The 24,461-nt window shown below is 41.1% G+C and overlaps 1 protein-coding gene across 4 annotated transcripts in view; it reads left to right on the top strand.

Moving 5' to 3' along the window:
* The window catches only part of KAT7 (lysine acetyltransferase 7), a 292,481-nt gene that overhangs the window by 238,503 nt on the left and 29,517 nt on the right, over nucleotides 1–24,461 (top strand). For all 4 annotated transcript variants that reach the window (XM_053700145.1, XM_053700141.1, XM_053700136.1 and 1 more), the window contains one exon: nucleotides 8,919–9,025. In XM_053700145.1, coding sequence (XP_053556120.1) covers nucleotides 8,919–9,025 — 107 coding nt within the window. The remainder of the gene's footprint in view (nucleotides 1–8,918; nucleotides 9,026–24,461) is intronic.

Below are 24,461 nucleotides of genomic sequence, written 5' to 3'. Positions count from 1 at the left end.
GGGTTTTATTCGAATCTCTTCATTGTACCAAAGAAGGAGAATTCCTTCAGACCAGTTCTGGATCTAAAAATATTGAATCGTTATGTCAGGATACCAACATTCAAAATGGTAACTGTAAGGACTATCCTGCCTTTTGTTCAGCAAGGGCATTATATGTCTACAATAGATTTACAGGATGCATATCTGCATATTCCGATTCATCCAGCGCACTATCAGTTTCTGAGATTCTCTTTCCTAGACAAGCATTACCAGTTTGTGGCTCTGCCGTTTGGCCTAGCAACAGCTCCAAGAATTTTTACAAAAGTTCTCGGTGCCCTTCTATCTGTAATCAGAGAACAGGGTATTGTGGTATTTCCTTATTTGGACGATATCTTGGTACTTGCTCAGTCTTCACATTTAGCAGAATTTCATACGAATCGACTTTTGTTGTTTCTTCAAAATCATGGTTGGAGGATCAATTCACTAAAAAGTTCATTGATTCCTCAGACAAGGGTAACCTTTTTGGGTTTCCAGATAGTTTCATTGTCCATGACTCTATCTTTGACAGACAAGAGACGTCTAAAATTGATTTCAGCTTGTCGAAACCTTCAGTCACAATCATTCCCTTCGGTAGCCTTATGCATGGAAATTCTAGGTCTTATGACTGCTGCATCGGACGCGATCCCCTTTGCTCGTTTTCACATGCGACCTCTTCATCTCTGTATGCTGAACCAATGGTGCAGGGATTACACAAAGATATCTCAATTAATATCTTTAAAACCGATTGTACGACATTCTCTGACGTGGTGGACAGATCACCATCGTTTAGTTCAGGGGGCTTCTTTTGTTCTTCCGACCTGGACTGTAATTTCAACAGATGCAAGTCTTACAGGTTGGGGAGCTGTGTGGGGGTCTCTGACAGCACAAGGGGATTGGGAATCTCAGGAGGTGAGATTACCGATCAATATTTTGGAACTCCGTGCAATTTTCAGAGCTCTTCAGTCTTGGCCTCTTCTGAAGAGAGAATCGTTCATTTGTTTTCAGACAGACAATGTCACAACTGTGGCATACATCAATCATCAAGGAGGGACTCACAGTCCTCTGGCTATGAAAGAAGTATCTCGAATTCTGGTTTGGGCGGAATCCAGCTCCTGTCTAATCTCTGCGGTTCATATTCCAGGAATAGACAATTGGGAAGCGGATTATCTCAGTCGCCAAACGTTGCATCCGGGCGAATGGTCTCTTCACCCAGAGGTATTTCTTCAGATTGTTCAAATGTGGGAACTTCCAGAAATAGATCTGATGGCTTCTCATCTAAACAAGAAACTTCCCAGGTATCTGTCCAGATCCCGGGATCCTCAGGCGGAGGCAGTGGATGCATTATCACTTCCTTGGAAGTATCATCCTGCCTATATCTTTCCGCTTCTAGTTCTTCTTCCAAGAGTAATCTCCAAGATTCTGAAGGAATGCTCGTTTGTTCTGCTGGTAGCTCCAGCATGGCCTCACAGGTTTTGGTATGCGGATCTTGTCCGGATGGCCTCTTGCCAACCGTGGACTCTTCCGTTAAGACCAGACCTTCTGTCGCAAGGTCCTTTTTTCCATCAGGATCTCAAATCCTTAAATTTAAAGGTATGGAGATTGAACGCTTGATTCTTGGTCAAAGAGGTTTCTCTGACTCTGTGATTAATACGATGTTACAGGCTCGTAAATCTGTATCTAGAGAGATATATTATAGAGTCTGGAAGACTTATATTTCTTGGTGTCTTTCTCATCATTTTTCCTGGCATTCTTTTAGAATTCCGAGAATTTTACAGTTTCTTCAGGATGGTTTAGATAAAGGTTTGTCCGCAAGTTCCTTGAAAGGTCAAATCTCTGCTCTTTCTGTATTTTTCACAGAAAGATTGCTAATCTTCCTGATATTCATTGTTTTGTACAAGCCTTGGTTCGTATAAAACCTGTCATTAAGTCAATTTCTCCTCCTTGGAGTTTGAATTTGGTTCTGGGGGCTCTTCAAGCTCCTCCGTTTGAACCTATGCATTCATTGGACATTAAATTACTTTCTTGGAAAGTTTTTTGTTCCTTTTGGCCATCTCTTCTGCCAGAAGAGTCTCTGAATTGTCTGCTCTTTCTTGTGAGTCTCCTTTTCTGATTTTTCATCAGGATAAGGCAGTGTTGCGAACTTCTTTTGAATTTTTACCTAAGGTTGTGAATTCCAACAACATTAGCAGAGAAATTGTAGTTCCTTCATTATGCCCTAATCCTAAGAATTCTAAGGAGAAATCATTGCATTCTTTGGATGTGGTTAGAGCTTTGAAATATTATGTTGAAGCTACTAAGACTTTCCGAAAGACTTCTAGTCTATTTGTTATCTTTTCCGGTTCTAGGAAAGGTCAGAAGGCCTCTGCCATTTCTTTGGCATCCTGGTTGAAATCTTTAATTCATCATGCTTATGTCGAGTCGGGTAAAACTCCGCCTCAAAGGATTACAGCTCATTCTACTAGGTCAGTTTCTACTTCCTGGGCGTTTAGGAATGAAGCTTCGGTTGATCAGATTTGCAAAGCAGCATCTTGGTCCTCTTTGCATACTTTTACTAAATTCTACCATTTTTATGTGTTTTCTTCTTCTGAAGCAGTTTTTGGTAGAAAAGTACTTCAGGCAGCTATTTCAGTTTGAATCTTCTGCTTATGTTTTCATTTAAACTTTATTTTGGGTGTGGATTATTTTCAGCAGGAATTGGCTGTCTTTATTTTATCCCTCCCTCTCTAGTGACTCTTGCGTGGAAAGATCCACATCTTGGGTAGTCATTATCCCATACGTCACTAGCTCATGGACTCTTGCTAATTACATGAAAGAAAACATAATTTATGTAAGAACTTACCTGATAAATTCATTTCTTTCATATTAGCAAGAGTCCATGAGGCCCACCCTTTTGTGGTGGTTATGATTTTTTTTGTATAAAGCACAATTATTCCAATTCCTTATTTTTTATGCTTTCGCACTTTTTTCTTGTCACCCCACTTCTTGGCTATACGTTAAACTAATTTGTGGGTGTGGTGAGGGGTGTATTTATAGGCATTTTGAGGTTTGGGAAACTTTGCCCCTCCTGGTAGGAATGTATATACCATACGTCACTAGCTCATGGACTCTTGCTAATATGAAAAAAATGAATTTATCAGGTAAGTTCTTACATAAATTATGTTTTTTATATCTTTGAATCATAATGTTTAACTATCTTTGATTCGGTGGTTAAGATCACCATCATTTAGTTCTACAGGTCTCTTCGGTTCTTTCAACCTGGACCATGATCTCTACATATGCGAGTCTTTTAGGTTGGGAGGCTGTCTGAGGATCTCTGTCAGCACAAGAGGTTTGGAAATCTCAGGAGGCGAGATTACCATTTGATATTTTGGAACTCTGTGCATTCTCAGAGTTATTCAGTTTGGTTTCTTTTTGAAGAAGAGACGTTTTTTTCAGACAATGTCAAAACTGTGGCGTATGTCAATCATCAGGGTGGGACTATCGGTCTTTAGGCTGTGACAGAAGTATCTTGGATATTTGCTTGGACTAAATCCAGCTCCTATCTAATTTATGTGGTCTTTTTCCCAGGTATAGACAATTGGGAAGCGGATTATCTCTGTTAATCAAGCTTTACATCCGGGAGAATGGTCTCTTTACCCAGATATGTTTTTCAATTTTTCAGATGTGAGGGCTTCCAGAAATAGATCTGATGGCATTTCATCTAAACAAGGAAATTCCCAGGGGCCTATTCAGGTCCTGAGATCCTCAGGCGGAAGTAGTGTATGCATTAACACTTCCTTGGAATTATCAATCTGCCTATATTTTTTAATCTCTGGTTCTTCTTTTTAGATTGATTTTCTAAATCATCAGAGACCAATCATTGGTGTGGCTGGTGGCTCCAGCATGGCCACACAGGTTTTGGTATATGGTTCTTGTTCAGATGTCCAGTTGCCAATCTTGGTTACTTCCATTAAGGCCAGACCTTATATCTTAACATTCGTTTTTTTCATCAGGAATTCATACTATTAATTTGATGGTATGAAAATTTAATGCTTGGTACTTAGTCATAGAAGTTTCTCTGACTCACTGATTAATACTATGTTGCAGGCTCGTAAATCTGTGTCTAGTAGGATTTATTATCGAGTTTGGAAGATTTACATCTCATGATGTTCTTCTTATGAATTCTCTTGGCATTCTTTTAGAATTCCTAGGATTTAATAGTTTCTTCATAAGGTTTTGTCTGCATGTTCCTTGAAAGTACAAATCTCTGCTTTTTCTGTGCTGTTTCACAGTTAGAATTGCTAAATCTTTCTGATATTCATTGTTTTGTTCAGGCTTTGGTTCGTATCAAGCCTGTCATTTAAGCCAATTTCTCCTCCTTGGAGTCTTATTTTGGTTCTGAAGGCTTTACAGATTCTTCTATTTGAGCATATGCTTTCTTTGGACATTAATTACTTTCATGGAAAGTATTGTTCTTTTTAGACATCTCTTCAGCTAGAACAGTTTTTTTAATTATCTGTTCTTTCTTGTGAATCTCCTTTTTCTGATTTTTCATCAGGATAAGGTGGTTTTTGCTGTCCTCATTTCAATTTTTACCTAAAGTTGTGAATTCTAACAACATTAGTAGAGGAATTATTGTCCCTTCCTTGTGTCCTAATCCTAAGAATTCTTTGGTAAGATTCTTACATTCTTTGGATTAGGTAAGAGTTTTGAAATATTATGTTGAAGCTACTCAGATTTCAGACAGACTTTTAGTCTATTTGTTATCTTTTCTGGTTTTAGGAAAGGTCAGAAGGCTTCTGCCTTTTCTTTGGCATCTTGGTTAAAGCTTTTGATTCATCATGCTTATTTGGAGTCTGGTTAATCCCCGCCTCTGAGGATTACGGCTCATTCTACTAGGTCAGTTTCTACTTCCTGGACTTTTAAGAATGAAGCTTCTGTTGATCAAATTTGCAAAGCAATGACTTGTCTTCTTGCATACTTTTACTAAATTCTACCATTTTGATGTTTTCTCTTCTTCAGAAGCAGTTTTTGGTAGAATAGTACTTCAGGCAGCTGTTTCAGATTGATTCTTCTGCTTATATTTCAGTTTTTTCCATTATAAAAATTGAAACTTTTGATTTGGGTAGTGGATTAATTTTTTCAGCGGAATTGGCTGTCTTTATTTTATCCCTCCCTCTCTAGTGACTCTTGCGTGGAAGTTCCACATCTTTGGTATCTGCTATCCCATACGTCACTAGCTCATGGACTCTTGCTAATTACATGAAAGAAAACATAATTTATGTAAGAACTTACCTGATAAATTCATTTCTTTCATATTAGCAAGAGTCCATGAGGCCCACCCTTTTTTGTGGTGGTTATGATTTTTTTGTATAAAGCACAATTATTCCAATTCCTTATTTTTGATGCTTTCGCTCCTTTCTTATCACCCCACTTCTTGGCTATTCGTTAAACTGAATTGTGGGTGTGGTGAGGGGTGTATTTATAGGCATTTTAAGGTTTGGGAAACTTTGCCCCTCCTGGTGGGAATGTATATCCCATACGTCACTAGCTCATGGACTCTTGCTAATATGAAAGAAATGAATTTATCAGGTAAGTTCTTACATAAATTATGTTTTTGTCCTTTCTCCCAGAAGGATTGGAGAAGGGGTTATCAGCAAGTTCTTTAAAGGGACAGATTTCTGCTTTGTCTACACAAACGTCTGGCAGATATTCCGGATGTTCAATCCTTTTGTCAGGCTCTGACTAGGATCAGGCCTGTGTTTAGACCTATTGCTCCTCCTTGGAGTTTGAATTTAGTTCTTAAAGTTCTTCAAGGGGTTCCGTTTGAACCTATGCATTCCATAGATATGAAGTTGTTATCTTGGAAAGTTTTATTTTTAGTTGCCATTTCTTCTGCTCGCAGAGTTTCTGAGCTTTCGGCTCTACAATGTGATTCTCCTTACCTTATTTTTCATTCCGATAAGGTAGTGTTACGTACCAAACCTGGTTTTCTTCCTAAAGTTGTTTCCAAATAAAATATTAATCAGGAAATTATTGTTCCTTCATTGTGTCCCAATCCTTCTTCTAAGAAGGAGCGTCTGTTACATAACTTGGACGCGGTCTGTGCCCTGAAGTTTTACTTGCAGGTGACTAAAGAATTTCGTCAGTCATCTTCATTATTTGTTGATTTTTCCAGGAAACGTAGGGGCAAGAAAGATACAGCTACCTCCCTTTCTTTTTGGCTGAAGAGTATCCTCCGTTTTGCATATGAGACTGCAGCCTCCTGAAAGAATTACGGCTCATTCTACTAGGGCTGTGGCTTCCTCATGGGCATTTCTGTTGAACAGATTTGAAAGGCTGCAACTTGGTCATCTCTTCACACTTTTTCCAAATTTTCCAAATTTGATACTGTTGCCTCGTCTGAGGCTGTTTTTGGTAGAAAGGTTCTTCAAGCAGTGGTGCCTTCCGTTTAGGTTCCTGTCTTGCCCCTCCCTTTCATCCGTTTCCTATAGCTTTGGTATTGTATCCCACAAGTAAGGATGAAATCCATGGACTAGTCATATCTTGTAAAAGAAAAGGAAATTTATGCTTACCTGATAAATTTATTTCTTTTACGATATGACGAGTCCACGGCACACCCTGTAATTTTCTAAGACAGGTCTTTATTTTTGTTGAACTTCGGTCACCTCTGCACCTTGGCTTTTCCTTTCTCTTCCTAACTTCGGTCGAATGACTGGAGTGGGAGGGAAGGGAGGAGCTATATATATTCAGATCTGCTGTGGTGCTCTTTGCCGCCTCCTGCTGACCAGGAGGCGATATCCCATAAGTAAGGATGAAATCCGTGGACTTGTCATATCGTAAAAGAAATAAATTTATCAGGTAAGCATAAATTTCCTTTTCTTCATGAATGGCACAATGTTCTATGTCTATAGAACGTATAGAATTTCCATCTTTTGGAATTTCTTCATGATGGTTACCTTTAAGGTTTAGGTTCCAATGAACTTCTAATATGCAAGCTTCTGCCATTTCAACTTTAGCAGGAATAAAATAAGCAAAAGGAACTGTTAATCATCCATTTTTTCCAGGCATTGGCCTATATCCTTCTTGCTACAAGATCTTTTATCAGAGCTCTTAAAGCTCTTTTGGATATACTGTTTGAACCACTGCGGGAAGTTTCTCTGACTTTGAAGACTTTTTTTTTTTTTTGTGGCCATTTAGATTTGACGTGTGTGTGTTTTTAAGCTTTTTCTGATAAAGAACCATACAGCTCTTTTCATCAAAACAAGGTTTTGTTTTACGAACCTGAATTTTTATTAAAAGTAGTCAGACTTTCTTAAATCAAGATGTCGTCTTACCATATTTTTGCCTTGATAAACGGGAAGCACAAGGCAAGCCGCTTTGTTTTAGATGTATTTTGTTGCTTTCACATCTCATGTAAAGAGAACATAGTCCACCCGTAAAATGGATTGTCTTCACCAAAGGTATTTTTCAAGGTCAAGAACCAGCTGAAAGCACCATTTCTAGTTGGATAATGCAAGCTGTCTCAAGGGTCTATAAACAAAATAATGAACCAGTACCAAGTGGGTAAGGGCACATTCCACAAGGGCAGTAGCAACTTTGTGGGATATGGAATCAGATGCTACGCCATATGTGATTTCTCAGGCTGTGGTATGGAAGATACCACATACTTTTGTATTACACTATAAACTGGATGTTAAACAATCTAGCTCTGCTACGTTTGGTAGATTTGTAACTTGAAAATAAATGTCTTTATTTTTGCAGTTCATCTTGGTCTTCCCACCCATTTGTCTTTTTTATTGTCTACTACTTTTCAGTCTTCTCACTTGGGAAGTATTTCCCAAGGAAGGCCAAGATTATTAAAAAAAAAAAAAAAAAAAAGACATCCAAATATAAGAAGCTTCTATATTTTGTCTCATATCCTCGGGTAATACTTACCAGGTTCCCTCCCTGGTTTGGGTGTCCACCCCACTTAGTTTGACATCTCAAGGAGTAGGAGAGGTAAGTGAATGTGAGGTTACCTATAAACAGGTAATGGGGGGGGGGTACAGTTCTGTTTAACCAATATTTATATTTAATTTTAAGATGAAATTAAAAAAAAATGGTGTCATTGGGAGAAATATATTAAAGGGGAACTACTTGAAAATTTTACCTACTCCAAGGTGTTACAAAATTATCACTTAAAGGGACATGAAACCCAAAATATTTATTTCATGGTTGATAGAGCGTGTAGTTTTAAACCGCTTTCTATTTTTTTCCCTTCTATTAATAAATCATCTTTGTTCTCTTGGTATCTCTTGTTTAAAAGCAGGGACGTAAGCCCAGGAGTGCGCACATGTCTGTAGCGTTGTATGGCAGCACTATTTCCTGCCATGCATTGCTCTGGACATAACAGAAGAAAATTGAAAGCTTTAAAATTGTATGCTCTCTCTGAATCACAAAAGAAAATGTTTGGGTTTTATATCCCTTTAACCTGTATTCCGTCCAAACAGCACTGGACTTTAGTGCCGTTGGGACGGAATACAACGTCATAGGCGTTTGGCTGTCCTGAAGCCAACGGCGCTTCCTGGATGTGATCGCGGTCTGGAGGGCGTGCCTAGCGTCATAGGGATGCCCCCCTGACCCGATCCCATAATTGAAATCTCGCGATCACGTGTCATGAAAGGGTTAAAATATGATGCAGAGACATAAGGATATGTACACATGTATGTTTTGATATGTTGTGATAGAAAAGTCTTGTTACAAATGTTTTAATTCTGGTCTTTATTGTCCAAATGGCTTCTAGCTTGATATTTCATACTTTAGAATTTTCTGGTCAATGCTGAATATATGATGTTGTTGTTGTTGTTGTTTACTATGGTAAATAGACCCTCAGATTTTTTTTTTCTTCAACATTATTTATTTTCCTTTTCATTATACAGAGATCAGTCAAGAGACCGCAGTAAATCCTGTGGATATCGTCAGCACCCTACAGGCCTTGCAAATGCTTAAGTATTGGAAGGGAAAGCACCTAGTATTAAAGAGACAGGTAATTTTCTTGTCGGGCTGTGCACTTGCTTGATACACAGTTGAAGGATATCAATGACTTGAATTTGTTACTAGGAAAGCTTTTAGTTTTATGGTGTGATACATCCTTAGACAAATCATATTTTTACTATTGTGTTGTGTTTTTTTGTTTTTTTTATATTATGTGTGGCTATTTTTCTCCAGTGATGTCTTGTTTGAGCAGATGCGTTCAAAACCCAGTATCTGTCAAGGAAGTTCACATTCTGCAGGTCATATCCTGTAAGATGAGATCTGTCTCTGAACCTATGAATTGGCACAACATTATTTTAAAAATAACCATTACAATTGAAATGGCAAATACTACTTTTTGTCTAAGATGAAATTCTAAATTTCGAACAGGGATTGTAAAAGGTTTATTTTTTAAGGCTTAAAATTCCATTGCATGCAGGAACAGGGAATTTATCTGCTTATGGCTCTTGTACAGAAGGGTATGTTGTTAAAGTCTTTCTAGATTTAGGGCATAATAACAATCCATATTAAACTAGATTTCTCTTGTTAAGTGTGTTCAGTCCACGGGTCATCCATTACTTATGGGATATATTCTCCTCCCCAACAGGAAGTTGCAAGAGGATCACCCAAGCAGAGCTGCTATATAGCTCCTCCCCTCACATGTCATATCCAGTCATTCTCTTGCAACCCTCAACAAAGAAGGAGGTCGCGAGAGGAGCTGGAGTTTTTACTTAATTATTCTTCAATCAAAAGTTTGTTATTTTAAATGGCACCGGAGTGTGCTGTTTTTTCTATCTCAGGCAGTATTTGGAAGAAGAAACTGCCTGCGTTTTCTATGATCTTAGCAGGCGTAACTAAGATCCACTGGCTGTTCTCGACATTCTGAGGAGTGGGGTAACTTCAGAACATGGGAATAGCATGCGGGGTCCACCGCAAATGAGGTATGTGCAGTACAATATTTTCTGGGAATGGAATTGACTAAGAAAATACTGCTGTTACCCGTATGATGTAAGTACAGCCTTAAATGCAGTAGTAGTGACTGGTATCAGGCTGATAAATGTATGCACAGTAGAGTTATTTTCTAGGGACTAGAATTTGACTGTGAAAATACTGTTAATACTGAAATAATGCTTAATCCTTATCTGCAGTGGTAGCGACTGGTTGCAGGCTTAGTGATAACTTTGCATGACATTTAAAGAAGTTTATTTTCAAAACGTTTACTGGCATGTTATTCGTTTTGTGAGGTACTTTGGTGATAAATCCTTTGGGCATGAATTTTTTTCCACATGGCTAACGTATATTTCTGCATAGAAACCGTTATATCAGGTCTCCCACTGTTGTAAATGAGCGGGTGGGGCCTCTTTTTAGCGCCTTGTTGCGCAGTTAAAATTCTAGCACAGTCTTCCTGCTTCTTCCTCCTTGATCCAGGACGTCTCTAGAGAGCTCAGGGGTCTTCAAAATTCGTTTTTTGAGGGAGGTAATCAGTCACAGCAGACCTGTGACAGTGTGTTAGACTGTGATAAAAACGTTTTATATTAATTTGATATCCGTTTTTTTGGGTACTGAGGGGTTAATCATCCGGTTGCTAATGGGTGCAATCCTCTGCTATTTAGTACATTTAAAGAATTGTTGACTATAACTGAATTATTCTTTAGTTACTCAACTGTGTTTTTTAAAAAAGCGCTGCAGCGTTTTTTTATATTGCTTGCAAACTTATTGAAAGTATTTTCCAAGCTTGCTAGCTTCATTGCTAGTCTGTTTAAACATGTCTGATACAGAGGAATCTGCTTGTTCATTATGTTTAAAAGCCGTTGTGGAGCCCAATAGAAATATGTGTACCAATTGTATTGATGTTACTTTGAAAAATCAATCTGTACAGCTTAAAAAATTATCACCAGACAACGAGGGGGCAGTTATGCCGTCTAACTCTCCTCACGTGTCAGTACCTTCGTCTCCCGCTCGGGAGGTGCGTGAGATTGAGGCGCCAAGTACATCAAGGCCCTTACAAATCACTTTACATGATATGGCTAATGTTATGAAAGAAGTGTTATACAATATGCCAGAGTTAAGAGGCAAGCGCGACAGTTCTGGGTTAAGGACAGAGCGTGCCGATGACACGAGAGCCATGTCTGATACTGCGTCACACTTTGCAGAACATGAGGACGGAGAGCTTCATTCTGTGGGTGACGGTTCTGATTCGGGGAGACCGGATTCAGAAATTTCAAATTTTAAATTTAAGCTTGAGAACCTCCGCGTGTTGCTAGGGGAGGTGTTAGCGGCTCTGAATGATTGTGACACGGTGGCAATCCCAGAGAAATTATGTAGGCTGGATAAATACTATGCGGTGCCGGTGTGTACTGACGTTTTTCCAATACCAAAGAGGCTTACAGAGATTATTAGTAAGGAGTGGGATAGACCCGGTGTGCCTTTTTCCCCTCCTCCGATATTTAGAAAAATGTTCCCTATAGACGCCACCACAGGAGACTTATGGCAGACGGTCCCTAAGGTGGAGGGAGCAGTTTCTACTTTAGCCAAGCGTACCACTATCCCGGTGGAGGATAGCTGTGCTTTCTCAGATCCAATGGATAAAAAATTAGAGGGTTATCTTAAGAAAATGTTTATTCAACAAGGTTTTATATTACAGCCTCTTGCATGCATTGCGCCTGTCACTGCTGCAGCGGCATTCTGGTTTGAGTCTCTGGAAGAGACGATTCGCACAGCACCATTGGATGAGTCTCTGAGCAAGATTAGAACCCTTAAGCTGGCTAATGCGTTTGTTTCGGATGCCGTAGTGCATTTAACCAAACTTACGGCTAAAAATTCCGGATTCGCCATACAGGCGCGCAGAGCGCTCTGGCTTAAATCCTGGTCAGCAGATGTAACTTCTAAGTCTAAATTGTTAAACATTCCTTTCAAAGGGCAGACCTTATTCGGGCCTTGCTTGAAGGAAATTATTGCTGACATTACTGGAGGTAAGGACCACACCCTTCCTCAGGACAGGGCCAAATCAAAGGCCAAACAGTCTAATTTTCGTGCCTTTCGTAATTTCAAGGCAGGAGCAGCATCAACTTCCTCCACTCCAAAACAGGAAGGAACTACTGCTCGTTACAGACAGGGTTGGAAAAGCAACCAGTCATGGAACAAGGACAAGCAGGCCAGAAAGCCTACTTCCGCCCCTAAGACAGCATGAAGTCAGGGCCCCCTTTCCGGAGACGGATCTAGTGGGGGGCAGACTCTCTCTCTTCGCCCAGGCTTGGGCAAGAGATGTACAGGATCCCTGGACGCTGGAGATTATATCTCAGGGATACCTTCTGGATTTCAAGACTTCTCCTCCACAAGGGAGGTTTCATCTGTCAAGGTTATCAACAAACCTAGTAAAGAAAGAGGCATTTCTACAATGTGTACAAGACCTCTTAGTGATGGGAGTGATCCACCCAGTTCCGCAGACGGAACAGGGGCAAGGGTTTTATTCAAATCTGTTTGTGGTTCCCAAGAGAGAGGGAACCTTCAGACCAATCTTAGATTTAAAAATTTTAAACAAATTTCTAAGGGTTCCATCGTTCAAGATGGAAACCATTCGAACCATCCTACCCATGATCCAAGAGGGTCAATATATGACCACAGTGGATTTAAAGGATGCCTACCTTCACATTCCGATTCACAAAGATCATTATCGGTACCTAAGATTTGCCTTTCTGGCGGTACTAAGACCACGAGGCATAGCGGTGGCTCCGTACCTAGACGACATTCTGATACAAGCGTCAAGTTTTCAAAATGCAAAGTCTCATACAGAGATAGTTCTAGCATTTCTGAGGTCGCATGGGTGGAAAGTGAACGTGGAAAAGAGTTCTCTGTTACCACTCACAAGGGTCCCTTTTCTAGGTACTCTTATAGATTCTGTAGAGATGAAGATTTACCTGACGGAGTCCAGGCTATCAAAACTTCTCAATGCTTGCCGTGTCCTTCACTCCATTCCAAGCCCATCAGTAGCTCAGTGCATGGAAGTGATCGGCTTAATGGTCGCGGCGATGGACATAGTGCCATTTGCGCAACTACATCTCAGACCGCTGCAACTATGCATGCTAAGTCAATGGAACGGGGATTACTCAGATCTGTCCCCTTTGCTAAATCTGGACCAGGAGACCAGAGATTCTCTTCTCTTGTGGTTATCACGGGTTCATCTGTCCAAAGGAATGTCCTTTCGCAGACCAGATTGGACGATTTGTAACAACAGATGCCAGCCTACTAGGCTGGGGAGCAGTCTGGAACTCCCTGAAGGCTTAGGGGTCGTGGACTCAGGAGGAGAAACTCCTCCCAATAAACATTCTAGAATTAAGGGCAATATTCAATGCTCTTCTAGCTTGGCCTCAGTTGGCAACACTGAGGTTCATCAGATTTCAGTCGGACAACATCACGACTGTGGCTTACATCAATCATCAAGGGGGAACCAGGAGTTCCCTAGCGATGTTGGAAGTCTCGAAGATAATTCGCTGGGCAGTCTCTCACTCTTGCCACCTGTCAGCGATCTACATCCCAGGCGTGGAGAACTGGGAGGCGGATTTTTTAAGTCGCCAGACTTTTCATCCGGGGGAGTGGGAACTTCACCCGGAGGTATTTGCCCAACTAATTCTTCGTTGGGGCAAACCGGATCTGGATCTCATGGCATCTCGCCAGAACGCCAAGCTTCCTTGTTTCGGATCCAGGTCCAGGGACCCGGGAGCGGTGCTGGTAGATGCACTAGCAGCCCCTTGGGTTTTCAACATAGCTTATGTGTTTCCACCTTTTCCGTTGCTTCCTCGACTGATTGCCAGGATCAAACAGGAGAGAGCATCGGTGATTCTGATAGCGCCTGCGTGGCCACGCAGGACCTGGTATGCAGACCTAGTGGACATGTCGTCCTGTCCACCATGGTCTCTACCCCTGAGGCAGGACCTTCTAATTCAGGGTCCTTTCAACCATCCAAACCTAATTTCTCTGAGGCTGACTGCTTGGAAATTGAACGCTTGATTCTATCAAAGCATGGGTTTTCGGATTCGGTTATTGATGCATTAATACAGGCTCGGAAACCTGTTACCAGAAAAATTTACCACAAGATATTGCGTAAATATTTATATTGGTGTGAATCCAAGAGTTACTCATGGAGTAAGGTTAGGATTCCTAGGATATTGTCTTTTCTACAAGAGGGTTTAGAAAAGGGCTTATCCGCTAGTTCACTAAAGGGACAGATTTCTGCTCTGTCTATTCTTTTACACAAGCGTCTGGCAGAGAATCCAGACGTCCAGGCTTTTTGTCAGGCTTTGACTAGGATTAAGCCTGTGTTTAAAGCTGTTGCTCCTCAGTGGAGCTTAAACTTGGTTCTTAAAGTTCTCCAGGGTGTTCCGTTTGAACCCCTTCATTCCATTGATATTAAGCTTTTATCTTGGAAAGTTCTGTTTTTGATGGCTATTTCCTCGGCTCGTAGAGTCTCTGAGTTATCTGCCTTACATTGTGATTCTCCTTATCTGATCTTTCATTCAGACAAGGTAGTCCTGCGTACTAAACCTGGGTTTTTACCTAAGGTTGTTTCTAACAAGACTATCAATCAAGAGATTGTTGTTCCATCCTTATGTCCTAATCCTTCTTCAAAGAAGGAACGTCTTTTGCATAATCTAGATGTGGTCCGTGCTCTGAAGTTCTACTTACAGGCAACTAAAGATTTTCGACAAACTTCTTCTCTGTTTGTCGTTTACTCGGGACAGAGGAGAGGTCAAAAGGCTTCGGCTACCTCTCTCTCTTTTTGGCTTCGTAGCATAATACGCTTAGCCTATGAGGCTGCTGGACAGCAGCCTCCTGAAAGAATTACAGCTCATTCCACTAGAGCTGTGGCTTCCACCTGGGCCTTTAAGAGTGAGGCCTCTGTTGAACAGATTTGCAAGGCTGCAACTTGGTCTTCACTTCATACTTTTTCCAAATTTTACAAATTTGACACTTTTGCTTCTTCGGAGGCTGTTTTTGGGAGAAAGGTTCTACAGGCAGTGGTTCCTTCTGTTTAATGTTCCTGCCTTGTCCCTCCCATCATCCGTGTACTTTAGCTTTGGTATTGGTATCCCATAAGTAATGGATGACCCGTGGACTGAACACACTTAACAAGAGAAAACATAATTTATGCTTACCTGATAAATTTATTTCTCTTGTAGTGTGTTCAGTCCACGGCCCGCCCTGTCTATTTGAGGCAGGTTCTAAATTTAAAATTATAATTCCAGTCACCACTGCACCCTATAGTTACTCCTTTCTCGTCTTGTTTCGGTCGAATGACTGGATATGACATGTGAGGGGAGGAGCTATATAGCAGCTCTGCTTGGGTGATCCTCTTGCAAATTCCTGTTGGGGAGGAGAATATATCCCATAAGTAATGGATGACCCGTGGACTGAACACACTACAAGAGAAATAAATTTATCACGTAAGCATAAATTATGTTATTCGGTCTGTCAGAGTTGTTTCTCTTGTCCAGATAAGAATTTCCTGGTATTTCGGCGCTGGACTGTCATTGGGCAGGATCAGACTGATATGCTACAGGATATTTTCTCTTGTAAGGTGTATCCAGTCCACTGATTCATCCATTACTTGTGGGATATTCTCCTTCCCAACAGGAAGCTGCAAGAGGATCACCCACAGCAGAGCTGTCTATATAGCTCATCCCCTAACTGCCACCTCCAGTCATTCTCTTGCAGCGCTCGACATGGGAAGTATCAAGAGAGATGTGGTGAAGTAGTGTAGTTTATCTTCAATCAAAAGTTTTTTTTTAAACGGTACCGGCATTGTACTGTTTTTTTACCTCAGGCAGACATTAGAAGAAGAGTTTTGCCTGAGGTTTTTGATGATCTTAGCAGGTTGTAACTAAGGTCCACTGCTGTTCTCACACATATGGGGAAACTTCAGCTGGGGGAACGGCCTGCAGAATTAACTGCCCTGAGGTATGTTCAGTATATTTTTTTCTACAGAGATAAGAACTAGAAAATGCTGACAGTGCCTGATATATTTAAGGTAAGCCTGATTGCAGTGATTTAATAAACGACTGGCATCATGCTTGCAGTAAAGGGTAATATTCATATTACTTGCTATTATGGCTTAGTATGTAAAACGTTTGCATATATATAAAGAACGTTTTTTTTTTTACTGAGGGTGATAAATCTTTATTTGGGGCCTAGTTTTCCACATGGCTGACTAGATTTCTCCTAGGAGTAGTTATTTAAGGCCCTTTCACTTTGAGTGCATGGTGGGAGGGGCCTATTTTTGCGCTCTAATTGCGCAGTTGTTTTTACATTCTGAGACATCCAGCTTCCATGAAGGAGTCCCCTGACATATTGGACCTTTGTAAAGGGTTTTTGTGCCTACAAAAGTCGTTTTATGGGAAGGTAGGAGCCACAGTAGAGCTGTGGCAGTTTGCTTGTGACTGTTATAACGGTTTTACCGTTTTTTTTTTTTTTTGCTTCGTTTTTCAGCTTGAGGGGTTAATCATCCATTTGCAAGTGGGTGCAATGCTATTTTAGTCTGTTATACACACTGTAAAAATTTCATAAAGTTAACTGCTTTTTTTCACTGTTTTGCAGTTTTTCTGTTTGTTTTTTTCCCTTAAAGGCACAGTACCGTTTTTTATATTCTGCTTTTTCACATTAAAGTGTTTTTTAAGCTTGCTGGTCTCATTACTAGTCTGTTAAACATGTCTGACATAGAGGAAACTCCTTGTTCATTATTTTTAGAAGCCATTGTGGAACCCCCTCTTAGAATATGTACCAAATGTACTGATCTTACTTTAAGTTAGAAAGACCATATTCTGGCTTTAAAAGATTTATCACCAGAGGAAATTGACAAGGGGGAAGTTATGCCGACTAACTTTCCCCACGTGTCAGAGCCTATAACTCCCGCTCAAGGGACGCCAAGTACATCTAGCGCGCCCATTGCGTATACTTTACAAGACATGGCGGCAGTTATGAATCATACTCTTACAGAAGTATTGTCCAAACTGCCAGGGTTACAAGGAAAGCGAGACAGCTCTGGGGCTAGAACAAATACAGAGCTCTCTGACGCCTTAGTAGCTATGTCTGATATACCCTAACAATGTGCAGAAGCCGAAGAAGGAGAGCTTCTATCTGTGGGTGATTTTTCTGACTTCAACCTGATTCTGATATGTCTACATTTAAATTTAAGCTTGAACACCTCCACATGTTGCTCAGGGAGGTTTTAGCAACTCTGGATGACTGTGACGCCATTGTAGTCCCAGAGAAATTGTGTAAATTGGATAAATACTATGCAGTGCCTGTTTACACTGATGTTTTTCCAATACCTAAGAGGTTTTCAGAAATTATTACTAAGGAATGGGATAGACCAGGTGTACCGTTCTCTCCCCCTCCTGTTTTTAAAAAGAAGTTTCCTACAGATGCCGCTACACGGGACTTGTGTCAAACGGTCCCTAAGGTGGAGGGAGCAGTCTCTACCCTAGCGAAGCGTACAACTATCCCTGTCGAGGACAGTTGTGCTTTTCTAGATCCAATAGACAAAAAATTAGAGGGTTACCTTAAGAAAATTTTTATTCAACAAGGTTTTATTCTCCAGCCCCATGCATGCATTGCCCCTGTCACTGCTGCTGCGGCCTTCTGGTTTGAGTCTCTAGAAGAGGCTCTACAGGTAGAAACCCCATTGGACGATATCCTTGACAAGCTTAAAGCTCTTAAGCTAGCCAATTCATTTGTGTCTGACGCTGTTGTTCATTTAACCAAGCTAACGGCTAAAAACTCAGGTTTTGCTATTCAGGCGCGTAGGGCTCTATGGCTTAAATCCTGGTCAGCTGATGTTACTTCAAAGTCTAAGCTTTTCAATATTCCCTTCAAAGGGCAGACCCTATTCGGGCCGGGACTGAAGGAGATCATTTCTGATATTACTGGAGGAAAAAGGTCACGCCCTTCCTCAGGATAGGTCCAACAAATTAAAGACCAAACCGACTTTCAAGAGTGGCGCAGCTTCAACTTCCTCTAATACAAAACAAGAGGGAAATTTTGCCCAGTCCAAGCCGGTCTGGAGACCTAACAAGGCTTGGAACAAAGGAAAGCAGGCCAAAAAACCTGCTGCTGCCTCTAAGACAGCATGAAAGATCAGCCCCCGATCCTTAAACGGATCTAGTAGGGGGCAGACTTTCTCTCTTCGCCCAGGCTTGGGCAAGAGATTTCCAGGATCCCTGGGTTTTGGAAATTGTGTCCCAGGGATATCTTCTGGACTTCAAAGGTTCTTCCTCAAAAGGGGGATTTCATCTCTCACAATTATCTGCAAACCAGATAAAGAGAGAGGCATTCTTACATTGTGTTCAAGACCTCCTAGTTATGGGAGTGATCCACCCAGTTCCAAAGGAGGAACAGGGGCAAGGCTTCTATTCAAATCTGTTTGTAGTTCCCAAGAAAGAGGGAACCTTCAGACCAATCTTAGATCTCCAAGCTCCTAAACAAATTTCTCAGGGTCCCATCCTTCAAGATGGAGACTATTCGAACCATCCTACCTATGATCCAGGAGGGTCAATATATGACTACCGTGGACTTAACGGATGCTTATCTTCACATTCCGATACACAGAGATCATCATCGGTTTCTCAGGTTCGCCTTCCTAGACAAGCATTACCAGTTTGTGGCTCTTCCCTTTGGGTTAGCTACGGCACCAAGAATCTTTACAAAGGTTCTAGGGTCACTCCTAGCGGGCCTAAGGCCGCGGGGTATAGCAGTAGCCCCTTACCTAGACGACATTCTGATACAGGCGTCTGATTCTCAAATCGCCAGGTCCCATACGGACATTGTGCTGGTATGCCTGAGGTCTCATGGGTTTGAAAGTGAACGAAGAAAAGAGTTCTCTATCCCCTCTCACAAGAGATTCCTTCCTAGGAACTCTGATAGATTCTGTAGAAATGAAGATTTACCTGACAGAGGCCAGGTTGTCAAAACTTTTAAATTCCTGCCGTGTTCTTTATTCTACTTTTCGCCCTTCAGTGGCTCAGTGTATGGAAGTAATCGGCTTAATGGTAGCGGCAATGGACATAGTGCCGTTTGCCCGCCTACATCTCAGACCACTGCAACTCTGCATGCTCAGTCAGTGGAATGGGGATTGCACAGATTTGTCCCCTCTACTAAATCTGGATCAAGAGAAGAGGGATTATCTTCTCTGGTGGCTATCTCGGGTCCATCTGTCCAAGGGTATGACCTTCCGCAGGCCAGATTGGACAATAGTAACGACAGATGCCAGCCTTCTGGGCCGGGGTGCAGTCTGGAACTCCCTGAAGGCTCAAGGCTCGTGGACTCAGGAGGAGGCACTCCTTCCGATAAACATTCTGGAACTAAGAGCAATATTCAATGCTCTTCAGGCTTGGCCTCAGCTTACTGCGGTCAGGTTCATCAGTTTTCAGTCGGACAATATCACAACTGTAGCCTACATCAACCATCAAGGGGGAACAAGGAGTTCCCTAGCAATGTTGGAGGTTTCAAAAATAATCCTATGGGCAGAGGTTCACTCTTGCCATCTATCAGCTTTCCATATCCCAGGAGTAGAGAACTGGGAGGCGGATTTTCTAAGTAGACAAACTTTTCATCCGGGGGAGTGGGAACTCCATCCGGAGGTGTGTGCACAGTTGATTCAACTTTGGGGCAAACCAGAACTGGACCTCATGGCGTCTCGTCAGAACGCCAAGCTTCCTTGTTACGGATCCAGGTCCAGGGATCCCAAGGCAGCGCTGATAGATGCTCTAGCAGCGCCTTGGTCCTTCAACCTGGATTATGTGTTTCCACCGTTTCCTCTGCTCCCTCGTCTGATTGCCAAGATCAAGCAGGAGAGAGCCTCTGTGATTTTGATAGCACCTGCGTGGCCACGCAGGACTTGGTATGCAGATCTGGTGGACATGTCATCCCTTCCACCATGGACTCTGCCTCTGACAGGACCTTCTACTTCAGGGTCCTTTCAACCATCCAAATCTAATTTCTCTGCGTCTGACTGCTTGGAGATTGAACGCTTGATTTTATCAAAACGTGGTTTCTCCGAGTCAGTCATTGATACCTTAATTCAGGCTCGAAAGCCTGTCACCAGGAAAATCTATCATTAGATATGGTGTAAATATCTTCATTGGTGTGAATCCAAGGGTTACTCATGGAGTAAAGTCAGGATTCCCAGGATATTATCTTTTCTCCAAGAGGGATTGGAGAAGGGATTGTCTGCTAGTTCCTTAAAGGGACAGATTTCTGCTCTGTCTATTCTTTTGCACAAGCGTCTGGCGGATGTTCCAGACGTTCAGGCGTTTTGTCAGGCTTTAGTTAGAATCAAGCCTGTGTTTAAACCTGTTGCTCCGCCATGGAGTTTAAATTTAGTTCTTAAGATATCAAGCTTTTATCTTGGAAAGTTCTGTTTTTGGTAGCTATTTCTTTGGCTCGAAGAGTTTGAGGTATCTGCCTTACAGTGTGATTCCCCTTATCTGATCTTCCATGCAGATAAGGTAGTTTTGCGTACCAAACCTGGGTTTCTTCCTAAGGTGGTATCTAATAAGAATATCAATCAGGAGATTGTTGTTCCGTCACTGTGTCCTTATCCTTTTTCAAAGAAGGAACGTCTATTACATAATCTTGACGTGGTTCGTGCTTTAAAGTTTTATTTACAAGCTACTAAGGATTTTCGTCAAACATCGGCATTGTTTGTTGCTTACTCTGGACAGAGAAGAGGCCAAACGGCTTCAGCAACTTCTTTCTTTTTGGTTAAGAGGTATAATCCGCTTAGCTTATGAGACTGCTGGCCAGCAGCCTCCTGAAAGAATTACAGCTCATTCCACTAGAGCGGTGGCTTCCACATGGGCTTTTAAAAATGAGGCTTCTGTTGAACAGATTTGTAAGGCGGCGACTTGGTCTTCGCTTCATACTTTTTATAAATTCTACAAATTTGATACTTTTGCTTCTTCGGAGGCTATTTTTGGGAGAAAGTTCTTACAGGCAGTGGTGCCTTCCGTTTAAGCGCCTGCCTTGTCCCTCCCTTCATCCGTGTCCTATAGCTTTGGTATTGGTATCCCACAAGTAATGGATGAATCCGTGGACTGGATACACCTTACAAGAGAAAACAAAATGTATGCTTACCTGATAAATGTATTTCTCTTGTGGTGTATCCAGTCCACGGCCCGCCCTGTAATTTTAAGGCAGGTGTTTTTTATTTTTAAACTACAGTCACCACTGCACCCTATAGTTTCTCCTTTCTCTTGCTTGTCTTCGGTCGAATGACTGGAGGTGGCAGTTAGGGGACGAGCTATATAGACAGCTCTGCTGTGGGTGATCCTCTTGCAGCTTCCTGTTGGGAAGGAGAAAATCCCACAAGTAATGGATGAATCCATGGACTGGATACACCACGAGAAATAAATTTATCAGGTAAGCATAAATTTTGTTTTCTTTCATATAGATGGTGAGAGTCCACGAGCTAGTTACTGATGGGATATACATTCCTACCAGGAGGGGGCAAAGTTTCCCAAACCTCAAATGCCTATAAATGCACCTCCCACCTCACTTTGCTTCCTTAGGAGGTGGTGAAGCATGATGTGCTTGATTTCTTCAGTGAAAGGCGCTTCTAAGCATATTGAAGCCCAGTTCTTTAAGTGCAGTGTTTGTCTGAGGGATGTGAAGGGAGTATTGCCTGATGATACCATGTTTTCGCCTATGGGAAAGCTTTTCATAAGGCTCTCTGTATATCGGTCGCAGGGATTCATCTGCTGCCTCTCTTTATTGATCGACAGTATACTCTTATACCATTACCTCTGCCGATATGTTTCAGTACTGGTTTGGCTGTCTGCTATGTGTGGATGGGTGTCTTACATGGTAAGTATATGCTTTTATTATATGACACTCGGCTATGGATTGGGCACTTTTCTTTCATGTAATTAGCAAGAGTCCATGAGCTAGTGACGTATGGGATATACATTCCTTCCAGGAGGGGTAAAGTTTCCCAAACCTTAAAATGTCTATAAATACACCCCTCACCACACCCACAATTCAGTTTTACAAACTTTGCCTCCCATGGAGGTGGTGAAGTAAGTTTGTGCTAGATTCTACGTTGATATGCGCTTCGCAGCAGGCTGAAGCCCGGTTTTCCTCTGAGTGCAGTGAATGTCAGAGGGATGTGAAGAGAGTATTGCCTATTTGAATACAATGGTCTTCCTCTAGGGGATCTATTTCATAGGTTCTCTGTTATCGGTCGTAGAGATTTCTTCTCCTACCTCCCTTTTCAGATCGACGATATACTCTTATATACCATTACCTCTACTGATTCTCGTTTCAGTACTGGTTTGGCTATCTACTATATGTAGATGAGTGTCTTAGGGTAAGTAAGTCTTATTTTATTATGACACTCTAAGCTATGGTTGGGCACTTTATATGTAAAGTTCTAAATATATGTCTTTAAACTTATATTTGCCATGATTCAGGATAATCAGTATTCCTTCTTTCAGACAGTCAGTTTCATTATTTGAGATAATGCATATGAATAATTATTTTTTTCTTACCTTTCAAAAATTTTCAATTGACTTTTTTCCCTGTGGGCTGTCAGGCTCGCGGGGGCTGAAAATGCTACAATTTATTGCGTCATTTTTGGCACCAAAAATTTTGTCATTTCCGGCGCCCTAATTGACGCCGGAAATATGGGCGTTGTACTTGGCGCCAATAATGTGGGCGTCATTTTTGGCTCCAAAAAATGTGGGCGTCATTCTTGTCTCCACCTTTTTTTCACATTATTTCAGTATCATTTTTCATTGCTTCTGGTTGCTAGAGGCTTGTTCATTTGGCATTTTTTCCCATTCCTTAAACTGTCATTTAAGGAATTTGATAATTTTGCTTTATATGTTGTTTTTTCTATTACATATTGCAAGATGTCTCTACCTGACCCTGGATCAGAATCTACTTCTGGAAAGACGCTGCCTGATGCTGGTTCTACCAAAGTTAAGTGCATCTGTTGTAAACTTTTGGTAACTGTTCCTCCGGCTGTAGTTTGTGATAACTGTCATGATAAACTTTCTAATGCAGATTGTGTTTCCATTAGTAATAATCCATTACCTGTTGTTGTTCTTTCAACATCTAATGTTCAGGATGTCCCTGTTAATGTAAAAGAATTTGTTTCTAAATCTATTAGGAAGGCTCTGTCGGTTATTCCTCCTTCCAGTAAACGTAAAAGGTCTTTTAAAACTTCTCATATTTCAGATGAATTTTTAAGTGAACGCCATCATTCTGACTTATCTGTTTCTGATGAGGATCTATCTGGTTCAGAAGATTCTGCCTCAGATATTGACAGTGATAAATCTTCATATTTATTTAAGATGGAGTTTATTCGTTCTTTACTTAAAGAAGTGTTAATTGCATTAGATATGGAGGAGTCTAGTCCTCTTGATACTAAATCTACTAAGCGTTTAAATTCGGTTTTCAAACCTCATGTAGTTATTCCAGTAGTTTTTCCAGTTCCTGATGCTATTTCAGAAGTAATTTCTAGGGAATGGAATAGTCTGGGTACTTCATTTACTCCTTCTCAAAGGTTTAAGAAATTGTACCCTGTGCCATCTGATAGATTAGAGTTTTGGGACAAAATCCCCAAAGTTGATGGGGCTATCTCTACTCTTGCTAAACGTACTACTATTCCTACGGCGGATAGTACTTAATTTAAGGATCCTTTAGATAGGAAGCTTGAATCCTTTCTAAGGAGAGCTTATTTATGTTCATGTAATCTTCTTAGACCTGCTATTTCTTTGGGTGATGTTGCTGCAGCTTCCACTTTCTGGTTGGAGGCTTTAGCGCAACAAGTGTCAGACCATAATGCTTATAGCATTGTTAAACTTCTTCAACATGCTAATAACTTTGTTTGTGATGTCATTTTTGATATCATTAGAAATGATGTCAGGTATATGTCTTTAGCTATTTTAGCTAGAAGAGCTTTATGGCTTAAATCTTGGAATGCAGATATGACTTCTAAGTCAACTTTGCTTTTTCTTTCTTTCCAAGGTAATAAATTATTTGGTTCACGGTTGGATTCTATTATTTCAACTGTTACTGGGGGGAAAGGAACCTTTTTGCCTCAGGACAAAAAATCTAAAGGTAAATACAGGGCTGCTAATCGTTTTCGTTCCTTTCGTCAGAATAAGGAACAGAAGCCTGACCCTTCCCCTAAAGGAACAGTTTCCGTTTGGAAACCTTCTCCAGTCTGGAATAAATCCAAGCCTTTTAGAAAGTCAAAACCAGCTCCCAAATCGGCATGAAGGGGCAGCCCTCATTCCAGCACAGCTGGTAGGGGGCAGGTTACGATTTTTTAAAGATATTTGGATCAATTCGATTCACAGTCTTTGGATTCAGAACATTGTTTCTCAAGGGTACAGAATAGGTTTCAAGGTAAGGCCACCTGTGAGAAGATTTTTTTCTCTCTCGCATTCCAG

This window comes from Bombina bombina, chromosome 1, assembly GCF_027579735.1.
Source record: "Bombina bombina isolate aBomBom1 chromosome 1, aBomBom1.pri, whole genome shotgun sequence".
Lineage (NCBI taxonomy): Eukaryota > Metazoa > Chordata > Amphibia > Anura > Bombinatoridae > Bombina > Bombina bombina.
Note: the sequence above shows the minus strand (reverse complement) of the source record. Positions and strands in the feature narration are given on the sequence as shown.